Below are 23,280 nucleotides of genomic sequence, written 5' to 3'. Positions count from 1 at the left end.
AGAATATATTTTAAATGTCACAGTACATTTATACAAGCAAAATCCTACAATTGTTTCAATTTATTTGTCTTGATAAACAAGTTATTAATGACATAATGCAACATTAGCTGGCATATTTGCATCTGCTTTTTATTTCAATAATTGAAATACTAAAAGAAATAATACACGATATTGTCGTATAATAACACACGTTAATATTTATGATAATAATGTACTATTATGTATTTTAATGAAAACAAATTAATAAAAATATGTTTGTTTTATTTATCTGAATGTTATACTAAATAAAAATAAAATAATAATATTACAATAATCATATAGTTCTTAAAAGTCAGTATTTACTATTAATGTAAATGATTACTTTGCTATTAAATACATAATGTAAACTTTATAATGCAACAAATACATGGTTGCAATCATTTATTATTTAAATACAAAAACTAAAACATATTGCAGTAGCTGTTATAATATTTACTAATTAAAATGTTATAATAAATAAAAATTATAATGAAATACAAAGTGTATATTATTATTTTTAATTAATTGTAATTAATAAGTAATATATTATATATAAAATAATTACTACAATAATAAAAAATAAAAACTACTAAATAATTAACATTGACAATAATAATAATAATAATAATAATAATAATAATAATACTGACCTAAATAAAAAAATTGTACATATATATATATATATATTTATATATATATATACATATATGTGTATATAGAGTATATATTTAGTACATATTTATATATATATATAACATATATATATATATATATATATACTCTATATAGAGATACACCACACACCCACTCAAACACTATTGAAATATTATTCCATACAAACAGAATATTTATCTAATTTAATCAAATCAGAAATATGAATGATTATAATTCTGATCTTAATACAATCATAAAAGGTATTGTATGGTACTGTCACCACATCTTGAAACTGCTGTAATCCTGGATCTCACTCCATGTTCAACACTAAAAACAAACACACATACAAATCAGTCAGTCAGTAGAAGACCTTATGCAGCTGGATTTATTAGAAAAAATTATTAGAATTATATAGATATTGTTTTTTGTCTTTGTTTCCAGACAAACAACTTCCTTTACTGTCCACTTTTTACATGCCACGCACAAGTTCCATGAGGTGTGTGTGTGAGTGTGTGAGTGTGTGTGTGGCAGGTGTGTGTCTGTGTGTGTGTGTGTGAGTGAGTGTGTGTGTCCTGTGTCTGTGTGTGTGTGAAAGTGTCTGTGTGTGTGTGTGCAAAGTGTAACTGTGTGTGTCTGTGTGTGTGTGTGCATGTAAAGTCTGTGTAAAACTGTGTGTGTCTGTGTGTGTGTGTCTGTGTGTGTCTGTCTGTGTGTGTGTCTGTGTGTGTGAGTGTGTGTGTGAGTGTGTGTGTGTGCAGTGTGTGTGTGTCTGTCTGTGTGTGTGTCTGTGTGTGTGTGTGTGTGTGTGTGTGTGTGTGATTTTGCTTCTTTAGATGTTTTAGAGGTTCACCCTTCATTTCATCTTCATTGTTGGGGATTTGTAAATTGTTGCACCAAATATTTTCTGTATTTTTATCTCATTTCATATTAAAGAATCATATTTTTTTCAAATCATGTCCTCAATTTGTGTGTGTGTTTCCATAACAATATGGGTTTTGTACACTGTTGAAAAAAGTTGTTTTACAGGTACTGTCTGTATTTTTTACAGAATTTCCCTTTTTTCATTCTACAGTAAAATACATGCTGTTTTACAGATATTTCCGGATCATTTTTAACTTTACAGGTAATTGCTTGTATTTTGGTATTACATCAATTTTCATAGTTTAAAATAAATTTTCAGTATTTTCACAGTATAATATGTGTAATTTTACATAGAATGTTATTTAATATTTACAGATTATTCCTGTGAAAATGAGAATTTGAACCAAAATCATCCAATGTTTTTATTGCTATTGATTCAAATTCAAATTTCAAATTTGCAACTAATTTAGCTCCTGCGCCTAATCCGGTTGGTCGAGGATTCAGTTGGAAAATGTAGAATTTATTTCTATACATATTCATCACACAGGTGCGTAAGATGTCCAGTATCTGGCGTGGTAATACTCCTAAGGCGTAAACAGCCATTACAAAAAAGAAGAAGAATTTATGTTAACGGACTACTGATTGAGAAACAACTCCTCAGTGCAGTTTAAACCTCCAGTTAACCTGTTTCACCAACTACAACAAATTCTGGACGATACCGACAGCAGACATCAAGCCAAACCGACTAAAAGGTAAGTCTCTCGCAAACAACACATGAACCATATTTACCATATAGTGTAGTCGCACATTTGTGTTGTTACAGTGTATTAACTTCACTCTCAGTTTTTGAAACTCTTCAACAGCGGTACATTTTGAAATTGGCTTCATTAAAACACTGCTGGGAGAGAATTCAGTAGGCTGTAAAAGTTACACATGATAATGAAGATGGACACAACGTGGTAAATGGCAAGGTAACGTTTAGGAATTTGGTCTTAATGCTTTAAGAGACTTTGTAATGGTTTCAGTGGGAAAACCCAGCTAACTACAATTAAAAGCTGGGTGTATTTGCTCACCTACACTTATGTTATGCATACATAAGTGTGTTATGGTTATCTTAAAGTTAGTAGTTGGTATAATCTTTGTGATCATTACATATTGTCTGGCCTGAGGACTAAGTAAATTATATACATAACGTTGCTTTATATAATTTTAACTGGAAATCACATGGAGGCCAAAACATCAATGTTAACCTTTTCTGGTCAGCTTCAGATCATCATCTGAGTGAAGACATAATCTATACATGAATCTATGAATACAATACAAAAGTATTAAAAAATGATCTTAGGTTTCAGGTCGTGTGGAGACTGTGGAGACCTACAACCCAGATAAGCATGGCAATTCAGGTGTGCCAGAACAAATTCTACGTTTGTTATTACTATATTATTATTATTATTATTATTATTAGTTAAATCTGTAACCAGCATAAACTTCTCATGTCTTCTCAAGTCATATAATAACACAACAAATTTCTTTTTTTTGCAGCTATTTTTTTCTTTCTTTCTTTTTTTTTTTTTTTTAATTGTTCTTTGTGTAATTTTAAGTTGCTATGTAGTATGAGATGAATAAAACCAAGGGCCTTTTATAAAGCGCACCTGCATATAAGCCGCATCCGCTCTATTTAAAAAGTTTTGCTCTTCCGCTGCCTCCTCCAGCGTCTCACCATAGACTCACGTGGCGCTAAGCTTCGAGCAGCAGCGCGGTTTCAGCTTCTTGTATAAGCGAGATCGATGGCCTTCAACTTAAAAACTTCATCATACGAACTTCTTCTGTGGGTTCCATGATGAAGGGGTGAGGATTTGAAAAGATAGAGTTTGACAGGATTGGTCATTTGTCGTCCTTCTATCCGCTTCTACCGACTTATATCTGCTAAAGAGGAACTAGCGTATTCTTCTTTGCATTTATTTTGTCTTAGTTTTGATTCTAATTCGTTTAGAGCTCTCCTAGCGGTGGGAAAAAATCTGCAGAATAGCAAGACCTTTGTATGAGCCGCATGGTTCAAAACCTATGAAAAAGTAAGCGGCTTATAGTCCAGATTTTACGGTATTTCTAAGTGTTCTGCTCATTTCTCTATTGTCCAAACATTTGAAACTGTAATTTCTGGAAAATGAATGATTAAAATGTATATCTACACACATTTGTGTTTGTTATGAATTTACTACATTTTTATAATTTTTTTGTTGTTTAATGTTTTACAAACTTATTCTAGGTAGACATAAAATAACTTATAAATGCCTTTTAAATTACAGATTTATTCCGTGAAAAGAAGGATTTAAATCTAGATTAAAGACACATCTTTTTAACTTGGCCTACACATAACACACCAACACACCTTTTATTATTCAAACTGCTTAAAGGATTTTTAGGCTGCATTACTTAGATTTGCTGGAACCGGGAACACTACTCCTACAATACGATGCGATGTACTTGTGACATCGTAGAAAAAAGAAAGGCATCTACGCTAATATTAGTCCTGTCTCTTTCTCAATCTGTTTCACAGTTTGTATCCAGACTAGATGGTGGATCAGCACACACAGAGATTATGTTCATCAGAGACCAGAACACCTAGATGCGCTGGTCGACAGATCACCAGATCCTGATGCACACACACATACACACACACACACTAAGTCATTTACACTACCTGACACAGCTGTGTTTAAAATTGAACTGGAAGTTAAGTGCTGGGCGTCGGTCAGAGGAGAACTGACCCCAACTGAGTCTGGTTTCTCCTGAAGGTTTTTTTTCTCCATTCTGTATGCATGGTTTTGTTTCCTTGCCACTGTCGCCTCTGGCTTGCTTTGTTGGGGACACTTAACTTCTAGTGATTTAACGTCGGAATTGATTACAGAGACTGTCTCTGCATTTAATAAGAAATTGGTCACTCTCGTCATTATACATCCATGTCATTGTACTCTTCTACATTATACTGTACAGTGCTTTGATGCAACCTGTGTTGTTAAAAGCGCTATATAAATAAAAACGATTGATTGATTGATTGATTAATCATGTAAATATACAACATTTTTGTAAAAAAGTGCTTACTGTATTTTTAAACATTATTTCTTAGTTATTTCACATAGAAAAATTGTACTTTAAAATAAATTACTTTAAATGGAATTAGCAACTATATAAAATAACTAATTAAAACCTAAATTTACAGTGATAAACCTGAAAGTTGGTGGGTTTTATATGTATTTTCACGTAATTTGTCATTTTTTAATAGTCTAAAAACATATTATCACCGTAATATACTGTAATTTAATTAATTTTGACTGTAAATTCAATTCTGTATTTTTACAGTTTTTGCTTGTAATTTTGTGAAATGGTTATTTTCTGTAATTTAACGGAATATCTCTGGAAGCCCTGCTGCCAGTCTTTTTACTGTTTTTACAGATTTTTTTACAGTGTACCATTCAGGTGAAGCTATAATTAAAAAATATTCTCTGGTCAGAAATGGACAAAAAATGCATAAGGGTTAAACAATAAACCCCAAAAACCTCTCCTGCATAACATACTTGAGTTTATTTACTGAGCAGTTTGGATCCTTCAGTTTTTCAGAGAGCAGTTTCACTCCTGAATCTCCAGGATGATTGTAGCTAGATCCAGCTCTCTCAGGTGTGAGGGGTTTGAAGTCAGAGCTGAAGACACATAACCACAGCCTTTCTCTGTCACCATACAGCCAGACAATCTGAAAACACAGCAGTGATCCTTTTATTCATTAAATGTCCATTTCAGCCATAAATTATTCCTTTAGAATCATGACATCTGAAGCAATTTTCTACATTTTCTTGCTTCCACCCATTACTTAAGAAACCAGCTTCTGCTTGTTCTTAAAGGCTGACTAATTCTAGTATAATCTCATGTAGCCAGACTTTCAGACTGATGAATGAAGGTCTGGATTGTATAGTTTTATGCAACATCACAGCCTTATAGAAACACTCATATGGCTTTGCTTCACTCAACGCCAGTTATTTTTAAGGAATAAAGTCGTAAAGCCCAGATATTAAAAGGAAAAATTCAGTAAACACCTTATTGATTATGTATATTTTGTCCAGACAAGAAGATGAACCCACAATATAAAAAACTATGCTGTATTAATATGACAAATACTGAATTTAATCTTTTATTATTATTATTATTTTAAATATACCATGGCACTTTAAGTGTTTCTACAATGTTTTGTCTCACTGTTTAATAAATAAAATATTGCCGCAAATCCTTAATCTAGATCGCCTATTCCAGCATAAAACACGATACATAACTCTAAATGTTTTAATGATATGACAAGATATTTCACTTTGCTATTACTCTGTCTTGTACATGTATATTTATTATTGGTATTATTGTTTATTTATAGAACCACACTCATAATGACGTAATGTATGTATGACGTAATTTGTGAACAGTGAAGACGTTTATTGTGGACATGAACCGAGTGATTTCTTGTTTGCCTGTACAATCTCTAGCAGTTGTCACACAGATTAAGAACTGAACCTCAAACTTCCATACAGTAAATATTCCATAATTCTCTGTTTAATAGTTTTCCACACATCAGCCACAAAACTTATTGCAGATTTAAGTGTCTATTACCAACAGAATTAATTTAATTTAATAAATAGTTTGACCTGACCACCATCACAGGTGCAGTCGAACTATTTATTCAATCAAGTTATTGCATTTTGCCTCAATATAAATATTATCTGTTCAAAACTGCCTCTATTGTGTACAAGTCGCATGGGAATAATGTAATAAGCAATTGCCAAAAAATAGAGTTCATGGGTCAAACTTGTACTTTCTTATTTTTATGCTAAAAATGATTAGGATCTAAAGTTAAAATCATGTTCCATGAAGATATTTTGACAATTTATTTTTGTCAATTAAATGTTTAAAAACATACTTTTTAAATTGTAATATGCATTGCTCAGGACTTTTAGACAACTATAAAGGTGATTTTTTTTGTTGCTTCAAATCATAGATTTTCAAATATTTGTCTCTTGGATAAATATTGTCATAACCTAATAAACCATCAAAAATAAAAACACCTCAGTGCTTATTTATTCAGCTTTAAGATGAAAACTTTACTCTTCAGACTGGTTTTGTGGTCCAGGGTCACATATAAAGAAATATAGAGCTAATATTAAAATGATGCAAGCTTTTCAATTTGATAAACACATTTTTCTTATTTGTTTTATTGAAAGCCTTTACCTCAGAATCTCCAGATGACAGTTTGGACTCTTCAGTCCTTCAGAGAGCAGCTTCACTCCTGAATCCTGCAGGTCATTGTTACTCAGGTCCAGCTCTCTCAGGATGTTTGAGTTTGAGGATTGTAAAACTGAAGACAAACTTTCACAAGACTGAGCAGTAAGTGTGCATCCACATAGCCTGAGTAAAGAACAAGACAAACAATTAGATTTAAAAAGTAAATAGCCTTTCTTTAGATATTAAATGCCAGTTTCTGTAATTAATTTCTTTATAAAACAACTGTTATGAATGGATCCCACTGCAGCAGTTTTGTATTATTTTAAATGAACAAAAAATATATAACCCCAACAAAACGGCTAACAAATTTGCACCGTTGTCTGATAAAGGACTATAAATAACATAATGTAGAACTAAACTAGACAGATGACAAACTAATCTGTAATTATGAAAACAAATAAACACATATTTAGGAACCAAGGAAATAAAGGACAAACAATAAACATAGAAAACTCAAACTGATAAAACAGGATAAAAGGAAATAGAGGTATGTGTGAAAAAATACTAATCTCTGTACAAAATTAAATGTAATTAAAATTATTTTTATAGACCTGTCATAAAGACTGTATGGGTCAAAATTGTACATTTTTCTTTATGTCAAAAATCATTAGGATCTTAAGTAAAGTTCATTGTCCATAAAGATATTTTGTCACTTTCTACCATAAATATCAAAACTTAATTTTTAATTTGAAATAGGCATGGCTAAGGACGTAAGAGAATAAAGGTGATTTTCTCTATTTGGATTTTTTTGAAGCCTCAGATTGCAGACTGTCAAATTTTTGTCTTTTGGACAAATATTGTCAATAAACCATGAAAAATAAACATATCAATGCTTTATTTAGCTTTAAGATTATGTATAAATCCCTTTTTCGTTTGGTCCAGGATCACATATAAGTAAATATAGAGATGGATTGGATAATAATATTAAAAGGACACTGCAAGCTTTTCAATTTGATAAAAGTTTTGAAAAAAAATTTCTTATTTGTTTTATTGAAAGCATTTGCCTCAGAATCTCCAGATGACAGTTTGGACTCTTCAGTCCTTCAGAGAGCAGCTTCACTCCAGAATCCTGCAGGTCATTGTTACTCAGGTCCAGCTCTCTCAGGATGTTTGAGTTTGAGGATTGTAAAACTGAAGACAAACTTTCACAAGACTGAGCAGTGAGTTTGCATCCACATAACCTGTGTAAAGAACAAGACAAAGAACTTGAAAGTACATTTCCTAAAGAACTTTTGAGTGGTGCTTGCCGTGACAAAACTTGCGCTCGGTTGCTTCTTACTATTGAGTTTTATAGAGTTCTCATCATGAATGAGCATGTAGCTAGACACAGTTAGCATGTAGCACTGCTAGCATCACTAATATGTCTGAAGTCCGGTTTGCTCTATGTCTCTATCATGCTTATCAAGTGACTAGCATGTGTCTAGCATGTTTCTAGCATGATTAGCAAGTGACTAGCATGTCGCTAGCATGACTAGCATGATTCACAAGTGACTAGCATGCGAACATAACACAGGTCGCTATTTACTATTGAAGAAGAACCAACTACCATATCTGTACAATATTCTGATGCAAATATATAGGTCTTGCTAAAAGGTTGCTAGGGTGTTGTGTTTGGTTGCTAGGAAGGTGGCGCTGCAGCTATCAGTCATGATATTATAAAGACTTGTCAGTATGAATGATATAAACCAACCCCTATGTCTCTATTACTTTCCTGAATGAAAGATATGCCTGTTTGAGTTGGGGTTGCTAGGGTGTTTGATAATGGTTGCTAAGGCGTGGATAGAACAGATGTCTATGGTGACTCAGGATTGGCTGTTTGCTGCCCCAGAGTCAATCGAGCCCACCACCATGTCTCTGTGACGCTCTGTTTTGAAGATATGTAAGTTTGGAACTCGGTTGCTAAGGTCATTGATAATGGTTGCTAGGGCGTGGCTATGAACAGGTGAAGTAGTTCATGATTGGTTGTTTGCTGCCTCGAGTCAAACGAGCCCACCCCCATGTCTCTATGACGCTCTGATCCAAAGATACCCATCTGAACCATTATAATGGCGTTCTATGGGATCTGTTGCTAGGTGCTCTAAATGGTTGCTAGGGCGTGGCTTGACACCTTCACAGCGATCCTCGAGACTTTGATTGGTTAGCTGAGTAAAATGAGCCCACCCCCATGTCTCTATGACATTTTAATGCAAAGTTATTTTGATTGCAAAAATCCTATGTAAATTCCCATAGTAGGAAAAACACATGTTTATTTCCATCTCCATAGTAAGTCAATGGGGCAAGTTTGGGGGTCTCTTGCCCCCCAGGGGTAAAACTTATACCCCATCAGGGATATGTTCTCGCACAGCTTGATAAAGTCTTTAAATTTGGTGATTTACAAGTTTGTACGAAATTCTCGCTCTGAGCTGTGATCCGTCAAAGTCGGTCGCAATGTTAAGTTGATGGGACTTTTCGGGATTTTTACGCCGTGTACGATCATCGCACACCCGATCGCTTATAAAAGTCATATCACATCTTTCCTCAATACCCTGCACGATTTAATGCCCGTTTCATGGGTCTGTGGCAAAACTGTGGGAGTTACGCAAAGTAAATCGTGACGGAATCAGTATGAGGAATAGTAATGAGTGTGCTTCGCCTTAAAAAGGCAAGCACCACTAATTAGATTGAAAAAAAAAGTATATGGCCTTCCTTCAGATTTTAAATGCCAGTTTCAGTAATTAATTTCCTTGTAAAACAACTGTTATAGGAAGAATGGATCCAATTGCACCCCTCCGAGGATCGCCACCTTAACGCGGTGGAGGGGTTTGAGTGCCTGAATGACCCTGGGAGCTAGGTTGTCCGGGGCTATATGCTCCTGGTAGGGTCTCCCAAGGCAAACAGGTCCTAGGTGACAAGCCAGACAAAGAGCGGTCCACCTCACGCTTATGGAGAAAAACCATAATAGAGTCGCGACGTCGCCGGTATGGCGCAGCCGGGCCCCGCCCTGGAGCCAGGCCTGTGGCTGGGGCCGCATGCAAGCCCACGGGACCCGGCCGGGCTCAGCCCGAAACAGCGACGTGGGGCCATCTTCCCCATGGGCCCACCACCTGCAGGAGGGACCGTAAGGGAGTCGGTGCCTTGTGGTTTGGGTAGCAGTCGAAGGCGGGGACCTCGACAACCCCTCCTGGACTCAGAATCTAGTTCTAGGGACATGGAACATCACCTCTGGGGGAAGGAGCCTGAGTTGTTGCGGGAGGTCGAGAGATACCGGCTAGATATAGTCGGGCTCACCTCCACGCACTGCTTGGGCTCTGGAACCCATCTCCTCGAAGGGGCTGGACTCTTCACTACTCTGGTGTTGCCCGCAGTGAGAGGCGGCAGGCTGGTGTGGGCTTGCTTCGGGGCCTGGTTGGCCTGGTTGGCTCATGGTACTCCTGAGGCAGCTGACAGGTACTGGTGGGCCAAGCGGACCGCTGGCCGGGTGGTTGTGCAGGCAAAAACTTCGGGTCTGGGAGGAGTTCGGGAGGGCATGGAAAATGACTATCGGACGGCCTCAAAGAGGTTCTGTCAAACCGTCAGACACCTCAGAAAAGGGAAGCAGTGCCCTGCCAACACCGTATACAGTGCTGGTGGGAACCTGCTAACCTCGACTGGGGATATTGTCGGGCGGTGGAAGGAATACTTTGAGGACCTCCTCAATCCCGCCAACTCGTCTTCCACTGAGGGAGCAGAGGCCGGGGACCTGGGGGACTCACCATCACCCTGGCTGAGGTCGCTGAGGTTGTTGAGAAGCTCCTCGGTGGCAAGGCACCAGGTGTGGACGATATCCGCCCGGAGTACCTCAGGTCTCTGGATTTTGTATGGCTGTCTTGGCTGATATGCCTCTGCAGCATCGCGTGGACACGGGGACAGTGCCTCTGGAATGGCAGACCGGGGTGGTGGTTCCTCTTTTAAGAAGGGGACCGGAGGGTGTGCTCAAACTATAGGGGATCACACTTCTCAGCCTCCTCCCTGGGAAAGTCTATGCCAGGGCACTGGAGAGGAGAATCCGTCCGAAAGTTGAACCTCAGCTTCAAGAGGAACAATGCGGGTTTCGTCCTGGATGTGGAACACTGGACCAGCTCTATACCCTCTTCAGGATGCTGGAGGGTTCCTGGGAGTTTGCCCAACCAGTCCACATGTGTTTTGTGGATTTGGAGAAGGCATTCGACCGGGTTCCTCGTAGTGTCCTGTGGGGGTGCTCTGGGAATATGGGGTAAGGGCCCTTTTCTAAGGCTTGGTTCGCATTGCCGGCATTAAGTCAGACTTGTTCTCAGTGCATGTTGGACTCCGACAGGGCTGCCCTTTGTCACCGGTCCTGTTCATTATTTTTATGGACAGGATTTCTAGAAGGCGCAGCCGGGGCGGAGGGGGTCTGGTTTGGTGACCACAGAATAGCTTCTCTGCTTTTTGCTGATGATGTTGTTCTGTTGGCTGCATCTGGCCAAGACCTACAGTGTGCGCTGGGGCGGTTTGCAGCTGAGTGTGAAGCGGCTGAGATGAGAATCAGCACCTCTAAGTCTGAGGTTATGGTTCTCAGTCGGACAAGGGTGGCTTGCCTCCTTCAGGTTGGTGGGGAGTTCCTGCCTCAGGTGGAGGAGTTTAAGTATCTTGGGGTCTTGTTCACGAGTGAGGGAAGGATGGAACGAGAGATCGACAGACGGATCGGTGCAGCTTCTGCAGTGTCGCGGTCGCTGTACTGGTCTGTCATGGTGAAGAAGGAGCTGAGCCGCAAGGCGGCTTTCGATTACCGGTCGATCTTTGTTCCTACTCTCACCTATGGTCATGAGCTTTGGGTCATGACCGAAAGGACAGATCCCGGATACAAGCGGCCAAAATGAGTTTCCTCCGTAGGGTGGCTGGGCGCTCCCTTAGAGATAGGGTGAGGAGTTAAGTCACTCGGTGGAGCTCGGAGTAGACCCGCTGCTCCTCCACATCGAGAGAGGCCAGCTGAGGTGGCTCGGGCATCTGTTCCGGATGCCTCTCGGACGCCTCCCAAGGGAGGTGTTCGGGCATGTCCCACCGGGAGGAGGCCCCGGGAAGACCTAGGACACGCTGGAGGGACTATGTCTCTCGGCTGGCCTGGGAGCGCCTCGGTGTTCCCCGAAGAGCTGGAGGAAGTGTCTGGGGAGAGGGGAGTCTGGGCGTCCCTGCTTAGACTGTTGCCCCGTGACCGGCCCCGGATAAGCGGAGGAAGAAGAAGAAGAAGAAGAAGGATATAATTGCAGCAGGTTTGTATTATTTTAAATCAACAAAAATATATAACCCCAACAAAACGGCTAACAAACTTGCACCGTTGTCTGAAGAAGGACTATAAATAACATAATGAAGAACTAAACTAGACAGATGACAAACTAATCTGTAATTATGAAAACAAATAAACATATATTTAGGAAACAAGGAAATAAAGGACAAAAAACCCATCGAAAAATCAAACTGATAAAACAGGATAAAAGGAAATAGAGGTATGTGTGAATAAGATACTAATCTCTGTACAAAATTAAATGTAATTAAAATTATTTTTTATAGACCTGTCATAAAGACTGTATGGGTCAAAATTGTACATTTTTCTTTTATGCCAAAACCATTAGGATCTTAAGTAAAGTTTATTGTCCATGAAGATATTTTGTCACTTTCTACCATAAATATCAAAACTTAATTTTTAACTCGAAATATGCATTGCTAAGGACTTAACTATAAAGGTGATTTTCTCTATTTGGATTTTTTGGCCACTTTTTCGTTTGGTCCAGGATCATATATAAGTAAATATAGAGATGGATTGGATAATAATATTAAAAGGACACTGCAAGCTTTTCAATTTGATAAACACATTTTTCTTATTTGTTTTATTGAAAGCCTTTACCTCAGAATCTCCAGATGACAGTTTGGACTCTTCAGTCCTTCAGAGAGCAGCTTCACTCCTGAATCCTGCAGGTCATTGTTACTCAGGTCCAGCTCTCTCAGGATGTTTGAGTTTGAGGATTGTAAAACTGAAGACAAACTTTCACAAGACTGAGCAGTGAGTTTGCATCCACATAGCCTGTGTAAAGAACAAGACAAACAATTAGATTAAAAAGAAAATAAACAGCCTTCCTTTAGATTTTAAATGCCAGTTTCAGTAATTCAATTTTGTATTAAAAAAAACAGTTAAAGGAAGAATGGATCCAACTGCAGCAGGTTTGTATTATTTTAAATTAACAAAAAATAAATAAATAAACCCAACAAAACCTCTCCTTCCCCTTGAGTGTGACAGATGCAGATGGGAGGCTAATGTAAATAATTCAGGTGTGACTGGTGAAAGGGTTTCTGGTCTCCTGGTGAGCGTGTGCCCCAATAAAGACCATTTGATAACCATTTGTCTTTGCTCCAAGGATGAGCACGGGAATGAGCCGGGGAGAGGTTTCACATTTGGATGCTAAATGTTTGATTCTTTGATCGGTCTGGGTATTTAAAGGAAGAGGGCAAACCACTCAGGGAAGTGTTCTGTAAGGAGATCGTATCGCACAACTTCTGTTTGTATTTATTGCCGGTACGATGACCTTTTGAATAATACTTTTTATAATTAGTTTTATATGTTTGTTTTAGTTTGCTTTCTTTATTTTTTTGTGTTTACTGCTGATGAGTTGTGTAAATGTTATGAAATTTCATGAATTGGAAAACAGTACTGTCTGGCAAAATAAATGTAAATCTTGATGAACTCATAATATTGTCTGAAATAATTTTTCTAGTAGGTTAGTGACTTCTAAGTCAGATCAACGATCAATGGATGGAACCCGGAGGCACGTTTTGAGATCTTGACTTCTGGCCAAACTGGCTTAGCATGCTATTACTTAGGGAACGCATGAAAAAATTACTCTTTTTGAGTCTATTGAGAAAATGGCTGCATTAAGGTAAGCGATGTACGGGGTAGCCACTGACTAAGACCTGGACTAGCCCAGATGTGTCGTGAGTCTGTTCTGGCCAAACAAGGTCTCTAAGCGACCCAGACTCCTAACGAATGATAAGTCAAATTTAGGAAGTATTATACTTAATTAATTATCCAAATTCAATCACAACTAGAGGGATCAGCAGTAACATTAAAATTAATATAGCCCAAATCACGAAAAATTGGAGTCAGATTAAAAATTATATAAGGTCAGAACTGAAACTGGGGAAATAAAAGATTAATTAATGTAAGTGATTTTGCAGAAGCGTTAGAAAGAGTCTACACGCATCCAGCCTTTGACCAGCCACTGGATTCTGGCCGGTAGGTGGATCCTTACAAAACTCAAACTGATAAAACAGGATAAAAAAGGCTGTATGGGTCAAAATTGTAAATTTTTCTTTCATGCCAAATATCATTAGGATCTTAAGTAAAGACCATGTTCCATGAAAATATTTTGTCAACATATTTTGATAATTTGCTCTCTAGTCCCTACATCAAAGCTCCAAAAACATTTCAATGAGGATGAGGATTGTAAAACTGAGACTGAAAACATCCACATAGCCTGAGAAAAGAACAAGACAAACAATTAGATTGAACAAAAAGTACTGAATGGAGTACTCATGTTTTTAGCGAAGCTCCTCTATATATTTTATATTTTTCGGTCACTACTGTGATTACTCTGGGTTTCACTTGTATCTTTACATAACTTTAATTAGTAAAGAACTATACAATGACAAAACCTAAGACCAAAAAGGTAAACCATTGAATGATCCTCCTGCTCAGTCACCGCTGGAGATGGCAGAACAGAAAGTCTGGTTTCGAGTCTGAATCTAGCAGTATTCTTTTGACATTAAAGAATATGAGCAAAACGATGACAGACCGATTAGTTGTTTGTGGAAGCATCTTTCAGTGTCCACTCAGGCATCTTTTTGAGGCTCTGGGATAGAATCAATTGAGGTTGTAAATGCTACTGCAGATTTTGACCGTCTGCTCTCTCACATTGAGCAGAAGTGTGCGAAAATACAATCAGAGAATGAAGCCCTTTGTCATAAAACAATTTATGGATTCATCACTTTCCAAAGAAGAAAAAATACTTCAACTGGTTCTTCAACAGTTTCCTTTTCACTACGAGGGCAGACCAATACACATCTTTCCAGATCTTCCGGCTGAAATTAGTGATGTTCGGAAGCATCTCCGGAGTGCCAGTGTAAGGATCATCTACCCAGAGAAATTACACTTCACACACAGCACTACTGACAAGGTGTTTTCCTCAAGACCTTGAGACACTCACTGGGGTGCTGTCTTAAATATAACTCATATACAGTATATGCAGGCTGGACTACATTTATTTATTTCATGTTAATGTATATTATATATTATATATGTATATATGAATATATGTACTGTATATTTCACTTCTCAGTGTATATTGTCAGAACTTTGATGACCTTGCCTTCTTTCTTAAAATATTTCATTTACTGTCTGATTTCACTGATTCACATGTGATTGTAGGTGGTGATTTTAATCGTGTACTTGATCATTGTTTGGACAGGTCAGCCCAAATAATCCAGATGCCTTCCTCTCCTGTAGTTTTAAATAACCTAAAGTCCTCCATGAACCTGGTTGATATATGGAGAATGACACATCCTGTTAGGGTTATGTATTGACATTTTGCAACTTCGACCCTTCAGTTTCAGCTTCCATCTGGTATAACACTTTTTGTTCTAGGTCATGACATGACATGGCCTCTATGTGGTATCTTAGACTAGTATGGGCGCCAGGGAATCTGAAGGAATGAAGATTCTGACGCACAAAAAGATATGTGACTAGTCATAACTTATGTGACGAACATGTCTGAAGTCTTTGTTTTGCCAGTTGGTTTTACTTATCTTGCTCTGTCCTTTTCTCTATAAATAAAGTGACTTGCAATCTGAGCTTCGGAGGCAAAGCAGAGAGGCAAAGCAGGCAAAAGCAGGAAGGAGGCAGAAGGCGGGGCTGGGCCTCAGGCGGACTGAGATCCGTCTGGAGGCAAAAGGGAGGTTAAGGAGAAACCTGCTTCTCTCCGCTTGCAATCGACAGCGCAATCCTTGCAAGCTTTAAAATCCAAAAACTTGTCTTGTGTTTTATTTCGCCTTGAGTTGATCCTTCCTGGTAAAGAGCCGTTTGAGTGAAATGTTGAGTCTCAACACATCCCACTAGTAGAGACTATTCTTTGTCACTAAGACACTAGTGTTTTTCACTAAGACACTAGACTAAGTCTTTCTGTAGAATAGACTATTTTTTGCTAGTTTCCAAACTTATATCAAATGTGATTACCACAACATCTTATTTTCTGATCACTGAAGAGAAGTCACAGGCATTTTTATTACATTGTGGAACACGTCAAGGGTGTCTCTCCAGTCCTTTGCTGTTTGTGATAGCGATTGAGCCTCTTGCAATCATTATTAGAAATCATTCACCTATCAAGCCTGTAAGTCTGGGAAATCATTACATCTCCTTATACACAGACGATATTGTTCTTTTTCTGTCAGATCCCAAACAGTCTTAGATCTTATAGATCTTATAAAATCATTTTCTATGGTCTCTGGATATTTAATTAATTTATGTCTTTAGGTGCTGTTCTTGAAGTTATTCTGCCCAAAAAATCTAATAAATTTTTAAGTAGTTTTTCTTTCTAAATTGGAAGATTTGAAGACAAACATAAATGGAGGACAAGTCCTCTTTCTATGATAGGCTCTATAAACAAGTCTTTTTTTAAACATTAGATTCATTAACTCTCCCTTTTATCTGGGGCTTTAAAGCTCACAGAATATCCATAAAGATACATTTACAGAAGTCAAGAGGTAAAAGGTGGACTAGGGCTACCATGTTTCTTACACTATACTGGGCAGGAAATGACAGGGCCCTTGTCTACTGGCAGGAGGATTATAAAGTGGAAATCCCCACTGATACACCCCCTCAGGATGCTATTGAAAAAGATTGATAAGATTGATTATTTTATTGTTTTAAACTGTTTGAAAATATGGCGTAAAATTAAGAAAGGCTGCAAATTACCTGACATTGTTATTTTTGCATGCATTTCCCCTTCTATCTCTGACATTCAACACCTGGAGGCAGAGTGGTATGGTCACCCTGCAGAATTTATATATTAACAAACATTTTGTCTCATTTTCTCAACTAAAAGAGAAGTTTTCTCTCCAAACAACACACTTCTTTCAACATTTACAGATTAAATTATGTACGTCACCCAGCCAGCAGAGGAGTCCTCACCTGAGTACTAGCTGGGCTCACCCTCTACTTCTTCTGCCTTCATTTCCTGTTTGGAGGCCTTTACAACCAGAGGCGCTCCAAGAATACAATGTGAAGTATTACCTGCCTTACCAAGCGTTCTTTATCTCTGTCTCTAGCTAATCTTGAGTATGATCTTTGCCTGTTTACCTGTTTTACTTACATTTGGATTTGCCCTTCTCTATCGTTTACTGGATTGATTGATGTACTGGATCTGACCTTCTGCCTACCTTCACGTTTATGATTATTGTCTCAGCCCTAAATAAACTACAGCAAATGGATCCAAACACAGCCTCCGTGTCCTCATTACAGCAGTATCTAATTTTGAATCTCTGCTGGAAGAAAGAAGGATTTATACGCTATTGTTGGGCTCAACAATTCTAGACATCAATTAATTCAGTTTAAAATAAACTGCATTATTCAAAATTAGAACTGCACAAATTTTTTTCCTGCCATTTCTTCTATTTGTGACCGATGTAAATCTGCAGAAGACTCTTTGACATGTCCAATACATTAAGATTTTTGCTGCGACATATTTCTCTGACATGTACATACATATATTTTACACTTTATTTTATTGTCTTTATATATTGTTATTTTGATGTATATTTTTTGTTGTTAGTATTTATTTTACATTCTACATTTAAATACATTTCTTTCTTTCTTCTCTGCAGTCTTGGAATGTACCAGAATAACATTTCACTACAAGATGTACTTCTACAAATTGTATGTGACAAATAAAATCGTGAATGGTTGAGTGTTTATACTTGGTCCTGAAATAGCATTATTTGGTTATTCTGTTTCTCTGTGAGATCATAATGTGTCTGTACAAAGTACCATCATTTAAGGAATGATTATTGCTAAGAGTCTCATTCTCAGGCTGTGGAAATCAAGACACTTTTCCTCAGTTTAAGACCAGGCTGACATATCTTACTGGAGAATTGCACATGGAAAGAGTCCGGTATGGAGTTATGTGTAATATTGTTATAGTATATGTTATGTGTCTTATAGTATATGGTAACCATTTCTAGACCAATTGTTCCAATGTAATGTTGACACTGACCAGCAAGGTAGTGCTTAGAATGTTTTCTGCCCCTATTGTGAGCTTCTGTTTTTGCACTGAAACTACTTATATGCCAAGATTGTCCTTAAAAGTCTGATGTTTTTTATTACTATTTTTATTATTAATAATATGTATTTTTATTATTATGAAACCAAATGCACTCATATTTAGGAACAAAGGATAGAGGACAGAAAATAAACACAGGAAATTCAATATATCATAGATTAAATAAAATCATAGTCTAGTTGTATACTTTGTCTTCATTTTGGGGTGAACCTTGGTTAGACTTTCATTCTTTTTGTGTATTTTAATCCCAGATGTGTGGCAGACATTCATCACCATTGGTGTAAAGAGTTCATGAGACAATTTAAGACTCAATCTTTAAATGGCCATATCTTCATCACGGCTGACAAACACAAGGTTATCCTCCAGTTTCTCAGCATCTTCCTGAGCAGACATACAGTGACAACCAAGATATTTAGATTTATTTTATCTGGAAGATTTTTGTTTCCTTTGTTGCCAGTAAGGAGCATCAGTATGAAACATGTTCACAGTACTTTAAGAACCTTTGATTCCTGTTTGCAATTAAGACTCAGACTCAACATACAGCAGTGCAGAGGATAAACTCAACAAGTACATGGCAGATGGGCATAAGATTGACCAGGAGGTCAGGGTGTTTGAGCCTTAGATAACAATGTGTTGCAAGGCCATTCCACACTTCAGTGATGTGCAACAAAATGAACTAAATTCTGTGAATTGGATGTGTTCTGGATATGCTCTAGTAATTGGCGATTCTATTATACGGAATGTAAAAATAGAGACACCAGCCACCGTAGTCCAATGTTTACCGGGAGCCAGAGCGTCTGACATCTTGTCAAATTTAAAAGTGCTGGCTAATGCTAAACGTAAATTTCGTAAGATTGTTATTCACGTCAAGCGCTAATGATGTTCGACTTCGCCAGTCGGAGATCACTAAAAATAATATTAAAGAGGTGTGTGAATTTGCAAGCACGATGTCGGACAATGTAATATGCTCTGGTCCTCCTCTGCTTACCGGGGTGATGAGATTTACAGCAGACTGCTGGGTCTCAATGGCTGGATGTCTAAGTGGTGCCCGCAGAGAACAACATAGGCTTCATAGACAATTGGATGAGTTTCTGGGGCAGACCTGACCTGTTGAAAAGAGATGGTCTTCATCCCTCCTGGGGTGATGCCACTCTTCTATCTAGAAATATGGCATATAATCTTATAGCTCCAACATGACCAACTAGTGCCCAGGTCAGGAAGCAGACAGACCGGCTAAACCGACTGGTCTGCTAGCTGCCTCACGTCACAGGAGGCAGTTAATTCTCAGCACATAGAGACTCTTTCACCTAGATATCACACTATAGAGACTGTGTCTGTTCCCCGAATTAGAATATGCAGAGAACGTCCAAACCTAATCAAAAGCAATAATTTAATTAATGTCCAACAAATTAAAAATACCTATAATTCAAATAAGCAAACGATAAAACTTGGCTCACTAAATATTAGATCACTTTCCACAAAAGCACTTTATGTATATGATTTGATCAATGATCTGTAACGGTTCTGCTTTGAGTGGGGATCGAACCCAGGTCTACTAGACTCAGTGCTCTGTGTAGATAGGCTGAGCTAACTTCCCAACAAATGAATTCAGGTGCAGAGGTAGCAAAGCCAGAGTCAAAAAGTCTTCAAAAATAAATCAAACTTTACTTGAGGAAAAGTCCAACAAAACAGGAATCAGTGACTCCAATAAACAGGGAAAAACAAAGTAGACATGATAGTCAAAAACATAAACTCAAGACAGACTTATCTCACAGTTGACACTAGAAACCAAGGCTCAAGACTGAACAAACAAGCATGGCACAAACTCATTAAATAGTGCTGAACACAGGTGTCACCTATCAGGGCAAACGAAAGGTGCTGTTCAGCAGAAGCCTGGAGAGAGGCGCCACCTGCTGACTAGGAGGTGTATTACAGTCCAGTGGTAAACTCTTACAGGAGTCCTCTTCTAAGAACGGCTCCTGACGTTCTCTTGATGGATTCTTTGAGAACGGTGAAAAACTGAAATAAGCTCAGGGTCCAAAATGTCTCGAGCCGAAACCCATGAGCGCTCTTCTGGTCCATAACCCTCCCAGTCGACCAAATACTGCACTTTTCCACAGACCAGACGAGAATCCACCAGCCTGCGCACTGTATAAGCTGGTTGTCCGTTGATGATACGGGCAGCTGGGGCAGGCCTTTGAGCTGGGGACAGAGAAGAAGAAACAACAGGCTTTAATCGAGAGACATGAAACGTTGGGTGGATCCTCATGGATCTTGGAAGCAGTAGGCGGTAAGACACTGGATTTATCTTCCTGAGGATCTTAAAAGGGCCAATATAACCTGGAGCCAGTTTGCGAGATTCCACTCGCAGCGGAAGGTCTCTGGTGGACAGCCACACCCTTTGACCTTGACGAAGCATTGGTCCCAGCCTCCGCCTCCGGTTTGATTGTCTCCGCTGTTGTTGAGAAGCTTTCAGTAGAGCTGCCCGTGCCTTCTGCCAGGTCTGTCGACAATGTCGAACCATTTGAGCAGCAGCTGGAACACATACTTCAGGCTCCTGTCCAGGGAACAAAAGAGGAGGGAAGCCATTCTGGCACTCAAAAGGGGACATGCCTATGGAAGAATGGTAGAGAGTGTTATGTGCAAATTCTGCCCAAATTAATCGAGAGCTCCAAGTGGTCTGATTATCTGCTGCTAAGCATCTCAAAGTCTTCTCTATTTCCTGATTCACCCTCTCTGTCTGCCCATTAGACTGGGGATGGAAACCAGATGATAGACTAATGTGTGACCCAATGATGCGGCCAAAAGCCTTCCAGAAACGGGAGGTAAACTGAGAACCTCTATCAGAGACCATGTCCTGGGGGAAGCCATGAATCCTAAACACATGCTGCATTAGAAGCTCTGCAGTCTGGCTTGCAGTGGGAAGTTTAGGTAAAGGCAATAGATGACAAGCCTTAGAAAATCTATCCACTACCACCAGAATGGCTGTATTACCTTGAGATTTAGGTAGACCTGTGACAAAGTCCAGAGATATGTGTGACCATGGATGTTTAGGGATAGGGAGGGGATGCAGTAGTCCCTGAGGGTGGGTTCTGGGATCCTTATTCTGGGCACACACAGTACATGCAGCAACAAAAGTCTTGACATCCTCCTGCAGCTTTGGCCACAAAACCTCCTTCGGATAAGTTTGCATGTTCTAGTAGCCCCAGGATGGCCAGAAGGGGGGGAAGCATGTGCCCACTGCAACACATCAGAACGTAGTTGATTAGGTACAAAGAGGCGTCCTGGTGGACCATTACCTGGATCTGGCTGCTGGTTTTGGGCTTTCTTAATGGCTGCCTCCATGCCCCACTGGATAGCTGCTACTATTCTGGTGGTGGGTAAGATGGACTCTGGCTTGGACTCCTCCTCTGGCAGGTCAAATTGTCTCGAAAGTGCATCTGGTTTAGAATTCTTGGATCCTGGTCGATAGGAAAGAACAAAATCAAACCGGTTAAAAAACAGAGCCCAGCGGGCTTGGCGGGAGTTTAACCTCTTGGCTTCCCTAATATAGGTCAGGTTTCTGTGGTCTGTCCAGATAAGGAATGTATGCTTGGCCCCCTCCAGCCAATGCCTCCACTCCTCTAATGCCACCTTTACTGCCAACAGCTCCCGGTTTCCAATATCGTAATTCCTTTCTGCCGCAGTAAGTCGACGGGATAGATAAGCACAAGGATGAAGCTTGTTGTCAACCCTGGCTCTTTGGGACAACACTGCCCCAACCCCCACATCTGAAGCATCAACCTCCACTACAAAGGGCAACTCGGGATCTGGGAGAGTTAAGATGGGAGCAGACGTGAAGAGCCGTTTCAGCTTATTGAAAGCTTGGTTGGCTTTCCCTGTCCACAAGAATGGTTGGGCAGATTTCTTGGTGAGGGCTGAAAGAGGTTCAGCGACTGAGCTGAAGTTCCTAATAAACCTTCTATAAAAGTTGGAAAATCCAAGAAAGCGCTGAACTTGCTTAACAGAACAGGGCTGGGGCCACTCTTGCACTGCACGCACCTTGCCAGGATCCATCTGGAAACTGCCCTTAGATACGATAAAGCCGAGGAATGGGACTGAGGACACGTGAAAGTCGCTCTTTTCTAGCTTGACAAAGAGGCTGTGTTTCAGTAACTGAGAAAGGACCTGTCTAACATGTTGTACATGTTCTTGATAATTACATGAAAAGATGAGGATATCGTCTAGGTAGACAAAAACAAACTTGTTCAGCATATCTCGTAGGACATCATTAATGAATGCCTGGAACACAGCAGGTGCATTTACTAGGCCAAAGGGCATCACCCTGTACTCATAGTGGCCCGTTGGGGTGTTAAATGCCGTCTTCCACTCATCACCCCTTCGAATCCTGACAAGATGGTAAGCATTTCGCAGATCTAATTTAGTAAAATGGTGGCACCCTGCAGGATCTCAAAAGCAGTCGTCATCAGGGGCAAGGGTAGTGATTCTTAATAGTGATGCGGTTAAGGCCCCTGTAGTCGATGCAGGGCCTGAGGTCACCATCTTTCTTTTCAACAAAAAAAAAACCGCTCCAGCAGGTGAGGTTGAAGGACAAATGAAACCATTGTCCAAGGCTTCCTTGAGGTACTTGTTCATGGCAGTCCTCTCAGGGGCAGAGAGGGAGTAGAGTCTACCTCGTGGTGGGCATGCTCCAGTTACCAGGTCAATGGCACAATCATATGGTCTGTGTGGAGGAAGGGAGGTGGCTCGGGACTTACTGAAAACCTCCCTCAGATCAGCATACTCTAAAGGAACTCGGGATAGCTCAGATGACTCAATGCTAACTTGAGGTAACTCAGGACGAGAATCCAAGGATCTTAAAATTACAGGTAAGGGAGTCCTTGAAGGTTGGGTAAGACTTGTTTGAGGATCTCAGGCCCGTGGAGTGTGTAGACAAAGGCTCTGGGTGTGCCTCAGGCATCTCGGGAGAATGGCAAAAGAGGGGTAGAAACACAACAGTTAGTTCCCCAACTTTTAATAGCCCCTTTAGACCAGTCAATGTCTGGGTTATGAGAAGTTAGCCACGGAAATC

The 23,280-nt window shown here is 39.2% G+C and overlaps 1 protein-coding gene across 1 annotated transcript in view; it reads right to left on the bottom strand.

Moving 5' to 3' along the window:
• The window catches only part of LOC122342386 (ribonuclease inhibitor-like), a 28,763-nt gene extending 11,658 nt beyond the window's left edge, over positions 1–17,105 (bottom strand). Inside the window, exons 1-3 of the mRNA XM_043236158.1 lie at positions 17,084–17,105; positions 12,731–12,785; positions 6,799–6,975 (exon numbers count right to left, since the gene is read on the bottom strand). Of these exons, the coding sequence (XP_043092093.1) occupies positions 6,799–6,975; positions 12,731–12,785; positions 17,084–17,105 (254 nt within the window). The remainder of the gene's footprint in view (positions 1–6,798; positions 6,976–12,730; positions 12,786–17,083) is intronic.
• Between the last annotated feature and the right edge of the window lie 6,175 nt (positions 17,106–23,280).

Source organism: Puntigrus tetrazona, chromosome 4 (genome assembly GCF_018831695.1).
Source record: "Puntigrus tetrazona isolate hp1 chromosome 4, ASM1883169v1, whole genome shotgun sequence".
Classification (NCBI taxonomy): Eukaryota; Metazoa; Chordata; class Actinopteri; order Cypriniformes; family Cyprinidae; genus Puntigrus; species Puntigrus tetrazona.
Note: the sequence above shows the minus strand (reverse complement) of the source record. Positions and strands in the feature narration are given on the sequence as shown.